Genomic DNA, 14,543 nt, shown 5'->3' on the forward strand with positions numbered 1-14,543 from the left:
GTCACAGGGAATACCCCCGGGGGGTCGCGGGGAATACCCCGGGGGGGTCACAGGGAACACCCCCAAAGGTCACAGGGAATACCCCGGGGGAGTCACGGGGAACACCCCCAAGGGTCACAGGGAATACCCCGGGGGGGTCACGGGGAACACCCCCAAGGGTCACAGGGAATACCCCGGGGGGGGTCGCGGGGAACACCCCCAAGGGTCACAGGGAATACCCCGGGGGGGTCGCGGGGAATACCCCGGGGGGGGTCGCGGGGAACACCCCCAAAGGTCACAGGGAACACCCCGGGGAGGTCACAGGGAACACCCCCAAGGGTCACGGGGAACACCCCGGGGGGGTCACGGGGAATACCCCGGGGGGGGTCGCGGGGAACACCCCCAAGGGTCACAGGGAATACCCCGGGGGGGGTCGCGGGGAACACCCCGGGGGGGTCACAGGGAACACCCCCAAAAGTCACAGGGAATACCCCGGGGGAGTCACGGAGAACACCCCGAAGGGTCACAGGGAATACCCCGGGGGGGTCACGGGGAACACCCCGGGGGGGTCGCAGGGCATGCCCGGGGCGGCGGGGGGAGTGCCCGCGGGGCGGGGCGGGGCGGGGCGGGGCGCGGCGGCGGCGGGGCGGGGCCGGGGGCGGGGCCGGGGCGCGGCGGCGGCGGCGGCGACGGCGGCGGCGCGGGCGCGGGCGCGGGGCGCGGGGCCATGCGGGCGGCGGGGCTGGTGCTGGCGGCCGTGCTGGGCTGCGCCGCGCTGCGCCGGCCGGAGCTCTTCCCTCACGGGCCGGCGCGGGGCGACCGGGCGCTGCCGCCGGGCGACGACGCGGGCTCGGCGCTGCCGCTGGCCTCGCCGCTGCCCTTCTACGGGCGGCGCCTCGCCCGCCTCCAGGTGAGGGCCGCCGCCGCCCGGCCCCGCCCCGCCCCGCCGCGGGCGCCCCCTGAGCGCGCCTCTCCCCACAGGTGGGCACCAACGGCCTCCTCGCGGGCCAGGACCTGCCCCCCGAGACGCGGTACGTGGACCGCGACCTGCCCACCGCCTTCCCCGCCGTCGCGCCGTTCCTGGCCGACCTCGACACCTCGGGGGGCCGGGGGCACGTCTACTACCGGGAGGACGGCGCCCCGGACGTGCTGAGCCAGGCGGCCGCCTACATCCGCGCCGGCTTTCCCGGCGTCGCCTTCGCGCCCGCCCGCGCCGTCGTCGCCACCTGGGAGGACGTGGGGGCCTACGAGGAGGCCTCGCGGGGCGCGGCGCGCTCCCGGCAGGTGAGGGCCCCGCAGCCCGGGCCAGCGGTGGGGGCCGGGCGGGAGCGGGCGGGGGCGCTGCAGCCCGCTGGGTGGCGGGGCGAGCGGGCGCCCGGGGCGGCACCGCTCCGGCTCTCGGCGCCGCCGGGGCAGGCCGGGGCGGGTGGAGGTGCGCCGACGGCGGGCAGGGGCAGGGGCCTGGCCGTGGCCCCGCTGCCCCCGCTCTCCCTCGAGCTGGCCGCTCCCGGAGCCCAGCGCACGGTTTCACCCAGCTGGGCCTGGCCTGTGGAAGTCAGCTGAACTGGGCTTGACCCCAGCTTTGTTATTTCTGGCCTCCAAACACATGGCGAGTGATTTGGGATCCCGGGCTCTTTGTTTTGTCCCCCGTGCACAAATGTCAGTGGGGGACAGGCCTCGCAGTTTCCACCGTGGGTTGCTGTTGCATCTGGCGCGCAGGCGTCCGCTGCGTCGGCTCTCCAGACATGCCTGCGCTGACGTATGTTTTTTCAGCATCGGGCTGATAAGGCTCAGGACTAGACCGAGAAGTATCCTGATCTCCCGCGCGTGGCTTCCTCGGGCTGGATTTGTCGTTGTGGTGAACGCAGGCTCCCTGAGTCCGGGTGCTTACCCTCCACCTGCCGCCATCCTGGTAGAGCGGCCCCAAATGTTGCCCATCTTCTACCTGCCCTGAGCCCCCAGCTGGGCCTGTTTGCTGGAGAGCAGCCTGGAGCTCCTCCAGGCCCGTTTCGGAAATTCGGGTTCGAATGGACCTCGGGAGGTCGTCTGGTCCGCCCCTGCTCAAAGAAGAGTTTCCAGGAGAACAACCTGAGTAGCAAAGCCTCTCCCTCGAGGACCGTGGAGTGGCTTGCACATACCTTGTTGGCATCAGCCAGGGGGTGGGAACGCAGGAGCTGCTCTCGCCCCGCGCGGCTCCTCGTCCTGTCTCTGACGCTGGCTTGTCCCATTGTGGAGCCGGGTTGGGATGTGCTGACCGGCCCAGAAGGAAATCCTCCCCGTCCCCGTCAGCTTGTGCCCTGAAGCGTGAGTGCTGTACCCTGCCAGACCCTTTCCAGCGGCGCTCCAGATGGGCTTGTTATCCCGTCGTCCTGTCCTTGCCAAATGCACGCTGGCATCCGAGGGCTTCCCCAGGCTACCCGCTCCATAGAAAGGGGTCTGTTACGTGTGTTTAGGTTCGCTGCCTCTTGGTTTTGTGCAATGCCGTCTTGTTCAAAGCAAGCACAAGAGCCTGGGCCTGAGGTGGGGGCTGGCATGGCCGGGTGCTTCCTTTCTGGCACTAGAAAGCTGCCCTTTCCTTCCCCATGCATGCTGCGGGCAACCCCCCCAGACATCGCACAGAAATCAGGCCGGAAGGGACCTCGCAGTGGTCATCCAGTGCAGCCCCCTGCCTGGGGCAGGGTCATCCCTGTCCAAACCAAGGAAATGAGCGCTCTCCTCCCGTAGCGGGAAACCCCATAGTGGGATGGAGGGAATCTCCAGAACCCCCTGGCCAAGGACTGTCCACAGCTTCTCTCTTCCCGTGGGCTCTCATTAGGATGAGCCAAACCTGCGCAGGCTCTCCAGGCCTGGGACGAGCGAGGGGGTCGTCCAGCTGCATTGCTGCTGCTCGAGTCCCAGCTGAAGCACTAATACCCCCCGCTCTATGGGCTTTGCTACACGGGCTCGCTGTTCCTCGCTGCAGGGAAACGAGTGAACTCGGGCAGTTGTAACCACCCCCCCTCACTGGTGGGTTTCTGTGGACAGACAGCCGCTTGGCATGGCTTCAGCCCCATGCGTCCTGCTGCGGTCTGCAGCCTGCCTGAGCAGCCCCCCACCACGTGATGCCAAGGGGCCGGCAGAGCAGGTTGGCACTCGGCACCAGACCTGCTGCCAGGGCACGCTGCCCTGATGCCAGAGCCCCCGCGCCCTGCGTCAGTGTTGGGGCCGTGCCAGCCGTTGCTGCTGGAGGACAGTGCCCTGGCCCAGGTGGCTGGGCGCGGGCTGAAGGGTCTCCCGGCATTTTGGAAAAGAGAGAGGAGATGGTTCTGCCAGAGCCGGGGGCTCCCCGGTCCCAGCCCGGCCCCCTCCGACTGTCCTGAGGGCTTTATTTTGAAATCGGGGTCCTCTTTACTTGCCATCTGGGCCTTGTGCCTGTGGGGTTTGCATCCCCCCTCTACAGCACTGCGATCTGGGAACTCCTGGTGCCAGACTGGGACAGCCGGGAGCCTCCCCCCAGGGCCAGGGTTTGAAGGGAGGTGCTGGGAGAGTCGCGGCCCAGGCTGCTGCTTCGGTTGTGTGGGGCCGCTGGGTTTCAGGGCCTCGCAGATGTTTGTGTTCAGCTTTCGGCCATAATCAAAACCAGCAACGCTGCTGTTGGACTTAGCTGCAGCTCCGGGACATTGCACTCGGGAGGAATTTGTCCTCGGTGACTCTTTTCCGAGGACTAAACACCCCCGCCACATTGAGACCAGTCAGGAAACAAGCTCTGAGCCATCCTGCCCTGCTCTTTGGCCTCCGTGTTTCACGTACAACCACATCCCTTTGTCTGCCAGATCATGCCCTAAGCCTTCAGGCAAACTTCAGCAGCAATCCTGGCTGATTAGCTGCGGAGCAAACGGAGGTGACTTGGGCTCAGGTCCATCAAGATGCAAAGTTTGCTCGACTTGGGCTCAGGTCCTCCAAGAAGCAAAGATTTCTTGTTGACATCTTTTATTGGACCCCCTGCGTTGTCAGGAGACAAGCTTTTGGGCACAAAGTGCCCTTCTTTGGGTCTGGGAAAGAAGCCTAATCTAAATTCAAGGTAGAACAATGGCTGCTGTTTAACCTCACAGCGTTAATGAAGATAGTCATGCAGAGAAGGGGGAGAAGGCAGTAAACCCGTGGAGCTGGGAGTAGTTATCAGAGGGAGCCCAAAGCCAAATAAAAGGCAGTCAAAGTTGATCAACCGAATTCCAGAAAAAAACAAGACCCTTCCAGGGTGCTTGGACCCTACCATAGCTCCTCATGGCACGTAGGTGCCCGCATCCCCTTGAAATCAGTGGGAAGTGGGAATGGTAGTACAGATCGCACTGCAATGACACTTGAGGAAGGATGATCTTTCTGCCTTAACGACCCATCAGCTGAATAGATGCGACATTGCGGGAGCTAAGAAGCACCAGTCATCCCGTTTTAGAGACGGAGAATTGATGCCTGGTGAGAGTCTGCTCCGTTAGGTCCTGGGAGCTCGAGCGGTGCAAGGAAACGGGGTGCTGGCAGAGCTCCAGGGCTGATCCTTTGCTTGCAGGGGTGTAAAGGAGAAAGTCTGTGGCTATTGGGGTGGCTTTCAGCCTACTGAGTTGTAGGGTCTCCAAAGGCAGCCATGTGAGGCCCTTTGTCCAGAGCTCAGCCCGACATGGTGCAGTGATGCGGTGCATGTGGGTTGTATGGATAGCAGCTGGTTCCTGGGTAGGCAGAGGCACAGAATAAGCTGGGACTGCCATGAGGGGTTGGGGCACTAAAACTCCCCTTTAGCTGCTGTTATATAGGTACGACACTCGGGCACAGGCCAGGCCGCAGCAGCAGCAACCGGGCCATCTCCATTTGGGTGTTACAGACCACTTCCAACCTCGTGTTACACCGGCGTGTATCTGGGGCAGCTCCGCCGAGGTCAGTAAGATGCGCTGCGTACGAACGGGAGCAGAAACCCCCACAGTAACGATGCATCTTCCCCATTACTGAAATGGCCTGGATCAGGGTATTTAGTGCCAGCCACAGGGAGCTCAGCAAGGCTTTGCCAGGGGATCTCTTAACGCAGCAGGGCAGTGCTCTGCTTCCTGCCTCGGCTGGAGGCAGGCTCGAGGTTGCGAGGTTGTCTGCAGTGGCCCGCGTGTCATGGCTGATTCACATGCAGCGAGGTTTCCCCCTGGCTGCGCTATTCACATGGGACGCTCAGAGGCTTGGGAGGACTCGGCAGACACCAGGCCAGAGGGAAAAGTAGTTGAGAGAGCGTGAGAGCAAGCCATGGGAGCTGAAATAGCTTGCTTGCAACAATAGCTCACCGCTATCGTCCGGCCCTTCTTGTAACCACAAATGTCCTGACCGGGGCTGCCAGCTGGGCCCGTTGCTCAGCTAAGATGATGACTCTGAAGCCACCAGCGTCGCTTCGTGTATAACGCTAGCCTGTCTGGAAGCTGAGCACTAATCCGTGGCCGCACTGTGGGTCTGCATCTGACCCTGCGTGGCTTGCATGCGAGGGGTAGTTGTGCCTGGGGTTCCCAGACAGCGGGCGTTTCTCAAGTGGGATTGTTCTGGTTGGAACTGGTCCTTCTGGCCTGGTTTGAGGTGGGCTGTCTGCTCCAGGTCCACAAGGAGCTCATTAGCAATCCCGGGTGCAAACCAGAGTCAAACCCACCCCTCGTGGATCTGCTAAGCCCAGAGTCGCTGCTAACAAATGCAGCGTGTGAGATGGCACCCGCCTCTCCTCGGCCTGCCGTCAGTCCCTAGCTGCTGTCCTGTGACAGTTACTTCAAACATGGGTTGCCAAATTTTGCTTCAACTTAGCTCCTGAGGAGAGGGGGAGGCACCTCGGAAATGTGGGCTCTTCTGTGAGTGCCTGGAGTTCGTCGGGTATTTTGTCATAACAAAGGGTCTGGACAAGAAGCCTTTCTGTGGGGTAAGCCCTGCTGCTTGCACACTTCCCGGGCCCCCTCATTTATGTCTCCCTTGCAGCGTGTGTGCAGATACACACGTATCTGATGGGGGAGGATCCCCTGTTTGGTTGGAAACCCATAATGCTTGCTGACTGGCAGACTTGGTGCTCATGAAAATAATTCTCTTGGAGGCAAAACCTGGGGTCTCAATGGTTCGAAGGGCCAGCAGAGTTTATCGGGGGGAGATATTAACAGAAAATCTGAGCACGGTGGTTGTCGGCGTGTTTTTTGGCTCAGGGAAAGGAGTATCCAGCTGCGGGTGGGAGTGTGCTGGGGTTGGTGCACGCCTGAGCAAGGTCCCCTGGTTCCCTGTAAAAGCCCTGCCTGTTCCCCCTCCCTCGTAGGCTGTCATTGTAGGGACACCCCCCGCTTTCCTTCCTTATTGCCACATGCAGTTGGTGCCCCTTCGTTTTTTATGCCATGAGGCCAGGGGTACGCCCCGCTCTGGGGCTGTCCTCCGTGCTGTAGCACCCAGCCGGGCCCCTGGGCCTGGTATCCCCCATACGCTGTTGATCCCGTTTCCTCCTGCAGCGCAACACGTTCCAGGCAGTGCTAGCCTACGACCATGCAGACGCCTATGCCCTCTTCCTGTACCCTGATGATGGGATTCAGTTCTTCAGCACTCGGCCCAAGGAGTCCTACCACATCCAGCTCGAGCTTCCAGCCAGGGTGGGCTTCAGCAGGGGGGAAACGGATGCCAGAAGAGAGAACCTGCACTACAGCGTGGCCAGCAGTGAGCAGGGCCTCAAGAACCTCTACCAGTAAGTCATGCATGCAGGCTTGATTTTAATGGTCCGTTTGTTGTCCACGAGGGTCCTTCCTCTGGCTCACTGACCTGGGTATTTGTGAAGCCATTAGGGCCAAGAGCAGCTGGCTTCCTGGTGGAAAAAAAGCAGCCCTCTTCCTCTGCAGCTCTGTGCACAGAAACTCCTAACAATAGCCCTTCCTTGATGGATGGCTTCCTAGTCCCCACCTGCCAGCGTCCCTGCCGGCTGGCTGGATCGGCCAGTTGATACGAGGTGCCATGAAGCACTGGAAGCATGCAAACAAGCAGGCTGGATGGTTCGGGTGCTGGCACAAGCCCATCTGGACTTGCTGGCCAAACTCTGGTTGCTTTAGGAGGGAGAAACGTACTGGGCTCCGTCAAGCCGGCTCTTGCTACGGGGAATTGCAAAGACATTATAGTTTCATAGACATTAAATACTAAGAGACAGGAACCGTTGCTGCCAAAGGGACCACGGAGTTAGATTAAAGCCTTTCAGCTGGGCTGAACCCCCCCCAGCCATGCAGTAGAGGTTAACGCAACGCCGCACGCTGGTTAAGCCTTCAAAACGGGGCTTATATGGGACTTAAATGTTCCATAGTCCTTATTCTGGCTGCCTGCGCCGGGGGGGGATTTCATTCACATAAACAATGGGAGCCGTTGAGCTTGTAAAATCACAGCTGTCCCGTACATTATGGCTGCAATCACATACCAGCTGTTTCATGCACGCTGCTGACCACAGGGACGCAGAGCAGGGGGAGGATGAGGACTGCAGAGGATATGGGCATAAGAGCACAACCAGTTCTCCATGAAATGTTTTCTTTTCCCTTCCCGGCCAGGCGTTAGTGCCTTTTAAGGCCTGGAGCGGCTGGAGGGGCAGGCTAAATCTGCCGGATCTAATTGAATTAAATAAGCGGCTCCAAAGCCTCTGCAGAGCAAGAGGCCTTCGGGAACTAGCTCCCGGTTTCCTCCTTGAGCGGTTCCAGCTCTCATGTACAGTCAAGGTCTAGGCGTGGTCTCCCAGTATGACTTACCATTCCCAGTGGCTCTGCTGAAGGGGTCCTGGTTGCCGCGCCTGAAGGGGACCCATTTGTTGAGGTTTGGAGCCTGTTCCAAAGCTCAGGCCCCTTTCAAGTGTCTCAGGCCGGGCTGCCCGCGTAACCCCCAGCTTCTGAGCATTTAGCACCATAGCTTGTGCCCTACAGCTTTTCCTCAGGCAAGTGGGCCCTTGAACACAACAGCAAATTTGTCTGGATGGGGGTGTCTGCGTCACCCTGCAGACCTGCCTGATTTTTACAGTGGCTGAGTAATCTCACTCCTTTTTGCTCTAGGAGCAGCAACGTGCTGACTCCCGGGGTCTGGGCCTTCCACATCGGCAGCTCATCCCCCCTGGAGAACATCGTTCCAGCCGGTGCCGGCAGGCTGCCTTTGGCGGGGGCCCTGCCCACAGCTCTGGAGAGCGCACGCCACCATGCCACCGCCGAGCACAACGTCCTGGACGGCGACTACCTGGACGAGGCATTTGCCACTTTCTCCTACGACGAGAATGAAGAGGACAACGAAGAGTTCCCGTTCGTGGAGCCAACAGAGGTGGTGGCCGAGGACTATGATGAGCTCGGCATTCCCCTGCACACCGACATTAACCTTCAGGACCGGGTACAGGAGGGTTTGGAGTTCACTTCCAAGTTGCCAGGGCCAGCATCCAGCCATCTCCCATCCTCCCCGGAAGTGCGGCCTCTCCCCTCCCAAGAGCCGTCCTCGCTGGAGACGGATGAGGACCTTCTGGAGCTAGTGTCTATGGAGTCGCCAACCTACCGCCAAAGGGAGGATGTCGAGGCTTACCCGGACAGCGGTGCTGTGCCTGCAGAGACTGACATCCACCTGGGGTACCCGGAGGGGGAGGTGGTCCTTCAGAGCTACCCGGACAGCCCGCTGCCCTTCCCGCGGGGGCGGCACGTCGTTGGTGTGGATGAGGACGTTAGCTTTAACACTGACGGTAGGCAACCTGGCACCCGGGGCCCTGGGAGAAGGGTCCTACTTGTAGCTGAGGCACCATGTGTGCGATTCAGCCCAAACCTTAGCTTGTGGGCATAGGTGTAGCGTAGCTCCGTCAGAGCCAGAGGATCCTGCTTCCGTCGGGACCGGCTGGTTTCCAGCTGCGGACGGACAGGGTAGGTTTGGCCCCATAAAGTCCCAAAAGACCAGCCTCTAAGTGAAGCACGAGTGACCCTGAGCCAGATCCCGGGGCCTTTCAGGGAGCAGTGAGACTGGAGGAGCTCTGCCTGCCTCCAAGCCAGGAGTAGCCGTGGCAGGGTTAAGCCCTCATTAAGGCGCGGGGGAGAGGGATTGGGGGTGTCAGCCCTGCCACCATCCAAGCTACGACGTGCAGCAGCTGCTAGGTAAAGCACATGGGAGGTTGAGGAGCCATGTGATTGATGGCCACCCATACAGTCCTCCATCCACCCGTGACCCTGAGCACCACGTGGGAGGGGATCAGGAGCATTGGAGCCTGGGGGCACTGTGAGCTGTTCCCCACGGTGCCTGGGACCGGTGCAGCATGACCGTCCCTTCTCCGATGTACCCAAGAGCTGGCATCGCCGGTACGGGGCTGGAGCCCCCGTTCTCCGGCCTGGAGCTCAGAGGACTCGCCTGGGGACTGGGGGCACGGCCTGTCTGCAGACCCCCTGTGGGTAGAGGGGATTGCAGGCCCATTACACTGACTCTTGCATGTCCCACACCCGGATCTCTGTCATGGTCTTTGTAGGGCTCCTGCCTCTTCCCCGGGGCAGTTCCTTGCCCATGGGCCAACGCGGGTCATGTGCCCATGGTGTTGGCACCCTTGGTCTGGGATGGGGCCATGGCCCCGAGCAGTGGTTTCCTGCTCTGAGCAAAGACAGCAGGGTTGGCTTCCCATGAAGCCCCCAGGGGTCTTGGCTGTCTGTGGGGCAGTGCATGCAGTGCCAGCCCCTGTGCTCACCCGGGCGGGGGGTGCAGTGTTCACCTACAGCGCCGCCAGCCAGGAGACCTGTGAGCAGCACCACAGCCTCTGCTCCCCGCACGCCTTCTGCACCGACTACGCCACCGGCTTTTGCTGCCACTGCCAGACCAAGTTTTACGGGAATGGCCGGCAGTGCCTCCCAGAGGGTGAGTCACTGCGGGGGCAGCTCCGGCATTGGGTCTGGCCTCCCTCGCCCCCCAAGGCTGACCCCACGCTTGCCCCTCGGCAGGCACGGCACATCGGCTCAATGGCAAAGTCAGCGGGAACCTGCTGGTGGGGCGGACACCGGTGCATTTCGCCAACGTGGACCTGCACGCTTACGTGGTGGGCAACGATGGCCGAGCCTACACTGCCATCAGCCGGATCCCGCAGCCGGCAGCCCGTGCCCTGATGCCGCTGACTCCCATCGGGGGCCTTTTCGGCTGGCTCTTTGCTCTGGAGAAGCCGGGCTACGAGAATGGCTTTAGCATCACCGGTAAGTGGGGCACTGCCACTCCAGCAGTCCCATGCCATGGTGCCAGCCCTGGCGGTTGCTCTCGGAGTCCAGCAAGCTGCTTTGCTGTGTTTCCTTAAGTCATTTCCTCCCCTCGCGCCAGGTGCCTTCCTGCCCGGTGTGTCCTGGCCCCTGCTTCCCCTCATTCTCCCGTGTCCTTTAAATATCTCCATGACTCCAGCATCCTTCCGGCCAGGTCTCCCTGGAGCCCCTGGATGCTGCTCCTGAATAGAAAAGACCTCATCTAGGGCCGTGCCTGCACTGTGCTGGCCACATCCCTGGTAATCAGCATTGCTCAGCAGTCGACCCTGCTTCAGGCCACGGCAGACCCTGCTTCCTGCCTGGACAGGCACAGAGGGCCCCAGGGCACTGCTGGGGGGAGTTCACAGGGCAGGCTCAGCACGTCCACGCACCTCTGGGAAGCAAGAGGACGTGCAGAATCTGTCCCTCCAAATCCACAGAGGACGGGACACCACGGCTGGGTGCATCCCCCTTCCCGGCGGTCATTGGCTGCAACTCTCTGTGCTGCGTGCTGCGATTCTCAGGTCAGAGCTGTGGTGCTCACCTGGATGTGCAGTGCCCAACCCATCTACAGGCCGGATCCAGCTGATGGTCCCGATCCAGCAACCAGGATGGGCATGGCAGGGCCCTGTCTGGCCGCATGGGGTGGTCACTTTGGCATCTCTGTGTAGCCTTCCCCATGTCGCGGTGGGGAGCACGCGATACCCACAGACCGGCCCGTGGCACCAGCCTGTGAGGCTGGAAAGTGGCCGTGGGCTCAACATGACCATTGTGCTGCCCCATGCTCGCTCATGCCAGCAGTGTTTGGTGGCATCATCCGGTGTCTGGGGGAGGGAGCACCGGGTGCCACCCTGTCCGCCAGTGCCCTGGGGCTGGCTCTGACTCTCCTTCCTGTGCAGGGGCTGAATTCACCCACAGCCTGGAAGTCACCTTCTACCCAGGGGAGGAGACCATCCACATCACTCAAACAGCCGAGGGGCTGGGACTAGAAAATTACCTGAGCCTTAGGACTCACATCCAGGGCCGGGTGCCCTATATCCCGGAGAACTTCACCGTCCACATCGCGCCCTACAAGGAGCTCTACCACTACTCCAGCTCAGGTACGGGCTAGGGCTCGACGCCGTGCCTTGCATGTTGTTAGGCTACACCGTGCACGGTGGATTCAGCAGTGTCTTGCTTTGCTTTGGTGGAATCATCCAGGGTGGCTTGAATTTCAGGCCATTCTCTGCAGAGAAACAGCCTCCTGCGGGGCTCAGGATTGCTCCCTTGTCCACTTCTTGTAGCAAAAGAGCTGGGTGCACATGACATCCTTCCGGCTCAGAAAAGTGGAAGCTGAGGTGCAAGCAGTCCCTGATCCAGCCCCCTGCAGCCGTAGGGTCTTTGCCCTGCAGTTGAACGTACAGATTTGCACAACTTGGCAGCTCCTGGACACTGCTAGTGGTCTGGGTTTCTCTACAGGGGCAGACAAACAGTGCATGGTGGAGTCAGTGGCATACATTTGTTGGGCTTTGCTGTTGGAAAGTGCTAGCCCCACAGACCTGGTGTGCCCAAAATCCAGATCTGGGCCCTGGCTTGGATTTTGTAGCTAGAGAGGAGCCGGTGTCCTGGCTCCCAGGCTCAGTCTGAAGGTGCTGGGAGCCTCCCTCCCTCAGCGGTGCTGCATGCAGGACTACTAATGCCACCCCTCACTTTCCTGCCCAACGGGGAGGAGTGTTGACCACACAGCCACTGGCCCAGCCCCAGCGCCCGCTTCTCCAAAAGCTGCTTGGGGCTGCCTGCTGTCTCCAAGGCAAGGGGTATATGCTTTCATCCTGCCTCCCATCCCCATGCAGTTGGTGTCTTCTCGTAGTGGTGTGACCACAGCTGCCTGCTGTCTGGGGCTGTTGCCATCCATGTTAGGAACACGACCAGCCCAGCGGGTCCTTGACCTCTGCCTGTAGCCTTTAGCTGTGGCCTCCAACAATTCAAACGCATCCTCTGACTGTCTCCTCGCTGCCCTTCCGCAGCCGTAACCTCCACGTCCCACCGGGAATATTCCCTCCTCTTTGGGCATCACAACCAAACCCTCTCCTACCGACTGCACCAAAACGTCACCTTCCGGGACTGCCCGCATGCCCGTGCCCGCCAGGCCGTGCCAGCCACGCAGCAGCTGAGCGTGGAGCGGGTCTTCGCCCTGTACAACGAGGATGAGCAGGTGCTGCGCTATGCTGTAACCAACCAGATCGGCTCGGCAGAAGGTGAGTACCGGGGTCCATCCAAGGGCGGGATAGCTCCCAACTCGCCAGCTGCAGGGCAGGAGCAGAGTAGCCATTGAGCAGCACAGGGGTGGATTTACTTTGTATGTGGGCTCCTCTGTGCTGGAGCAAGGATATCCCTGGCAGGAACATGCAGGTGCCCGAGCTGAGCGGGGGACCTGGCACTGTGCGGACGTCCTGGCGCATGCTGCAGAGCACTGTTCCTGGCACTCCCAGCTCCCCACTTCCCTTGGAAAATGTGTCAAGCCCTCGTTTTGGCTGTGAGCACAGGCTGCCCTCCCGGGACCTCCCTGGTGCGGTGCATGCATTTGCTGGGTGGAGTTTTTTCAGGGCTGTTGCACTGCTCCTGTGGTCCCATGTGTCCGGCTAAGCCTGAGATTTTAGGGTGGATTCCTGCAGCGGGTCCAGTCCAGGGGACTGATCCCCAGTTGAGCTCAGTGCATGGTGGGGTTTACTGGCAGGCATTGGCTGGCCTCTGCTCCTGGAAACTCTGCTGGTCCCATGGAGCGGTGCCAGGTGACCCGGAGCCTCGTAGGGGCATCGCAATGAGGCTTGAGCCTCAGTGCTGAGGGGCAGGAGTCTGGCTTGTCTGGTGCTTGGACTTGCAGCCCCTCTCCCTGCTTGCACTGGCCATGCAGCTCAGCCCTGGGGAAGTCCCCACGCTGGGCAGGGAGGGAGCACGGCCTGGGTGCAGAACCACTCGGGGCAGTCGAGCTGTTCCATTCCCTCCTCGCCAAGGGGAACACGTGCCACATGGCGGGTAGAAAGGAGGGCTGGTATTTTTGCTGCCTGGCCAAAATTGGATGCTGAACCAGTTACTGGAAGCGGTGTGCGCAGGGATGCAGAAGAGGGTTAGCATGCATGTGCTTGTTGCTGTGTGTGCATGCTTGTGTGTGAATGCTCCTGGTTGTGTGTATGTATGTACATACATGCATGCTACCGTATGTGCATACTGCTGTGCATGTGCATGCATGTTTGTGCATTCTGCTGTGTGGGCGTGCTGTTGTGTGGGGATGCACACGTGTGTGCATGCTCTGGTAGGGATGTGCATGGATGTGTATGCAAAGCCTCCCCGCAGGGACTGCCTGTCAAACAGCACAGCTGCTTGCTCTGGCGAGGGGTTCCCGTTGCTCCTTGGGTGAGGAGATAAGGCCTCCAGCCTTCCCCTAACCCCTCAGTCGGGGCTGAGCCCCCTTCCCCACTGCACTCGCTCCGGCAGGGCAGGGAACAGGAGGGCAGGGCGAGCTGTGGCGGAGGTGGGGCAGCCTGTGGCAGCTGCCGTAACAGAAGCCCTCCCTGCGCCCCCAGCACATCCCGCGCTCCAGGCCCTGGCAGGAAGCAGGGGAAAGCTGCGATTTCCCAGCCAGGATTCTCCTGCTGGCCGGCCGAGCGGGACGGGAGGGAAAGAAAGAGCCTTTTGAGAGCGAAGGGGTGGACGACCCCCGGGAGGGAGATTCCTGGCGCCGGCAGCAAGGGAACGTGATCCCCGCGGGTCCTCGTGCCAAGCCGGACGCCGCTCTCTGAGCTCGAGAGCCAGCTGCTGCCTGTGGAAGACAGAGCCAAGTCGGTTCAGCCGTGGGAAGCGGGGGTCGCTCACAGGACCCTCTCTTGCAGGGCTGAAAGTGCCCTGTTGTCCAGATGGCCCCTGGCCCAATGTGCTTCAGGCTGTCATGCGTCCAGCACCACCCATGCTGGCTGCCTGCATCTCGGCTGCCTTTGCAGAGCTGTGAGACAGAGGCTGAAGTTGTGCTCGGATGAGCCTCGGGGATGTAGGGGGGCAGTCAGGAAGGCCAAGGCAGAGATGGAACTGGGGCTAGCTTCCCAGATTAAGGACAATAAGAAGTCCTTTTTTAAATACATAGGGGGTAAAAAGAAGGTCCCGGGTAATGTGGGGCCCTTGCAGGACGCGATGGGAAACTTGGTCGTCACACCAGACAGCAAAGCTAACATGTTTAACGATTTCTTTGCCTCTGTCTTCCTAAGTAGGGGCCGGAACGGCCACCTCCCTGCTGGGCCCCCTCGGGCCCCGGGGGAGGCACACCTGGGCCACGGGTTAGCGAGGATTTAGTTAGGGGGCTTCTGGAGG

General features: G+C 61.3%; 1 protein-coding gene across 1 annotated transcript in view; it reads left to right on the forward strand.

Moving 5' to 3' along the window:
- The first annotated feature begins 652 nt into the window (after positions 1-652).
- Positions 653-14,543, forward strand: part of NID2 (nidogen 2) — a 30,239-nt gene continuing 16,348 nt past the window's right edge. Inside the window, exons 1-8 of the mRNA XM_090034410.1 lie at positions 653-889; positions 961-1,263; positions 6,459-6,688; positions 8,022-8,686; positions 9,685-9,834; positions 9,918-10,163; positions 11,102-11,302; positions 12,209-12,439. Of these exons, the coding sequence (XP_089890536.1) occupies positions 707-889; positions 961-1,263; positions 6,459-6,688; positions 8,022-8,686; positions 9,685-9,834; positions 9,918-10,163; positions 11,102-11,302; positions 12,209-12,439 (2,209 nt within the window). The 5' untranslated portion in view covers positions 653-706. The remainder of the gene's footprint in view (positions 890-960; positions 1,264-6,458; positions 6,689-8,021; positions 8,687-9,684; positions 9,835-9,917; positions 10,164-11,101; positions 11,303-12,208; positions 12,440-14,543) is intronic.

The sequence above is a fragment of the Crocodylus siamensis genome, chromosome 2 (genome assembly GCF_052110815.1).
Source record: "Crocodylus siamensis isolate JL-2025a chromosome 2, ASM5211081v1, whole genome shotgun sequence".
In the NCBI taxonomy this organism is placed as follows: Eukaryota; Metazoa; Chordata; order Crocodylia; family Crocodylidae; genus Crocodylus; species Crocodylus siamensis.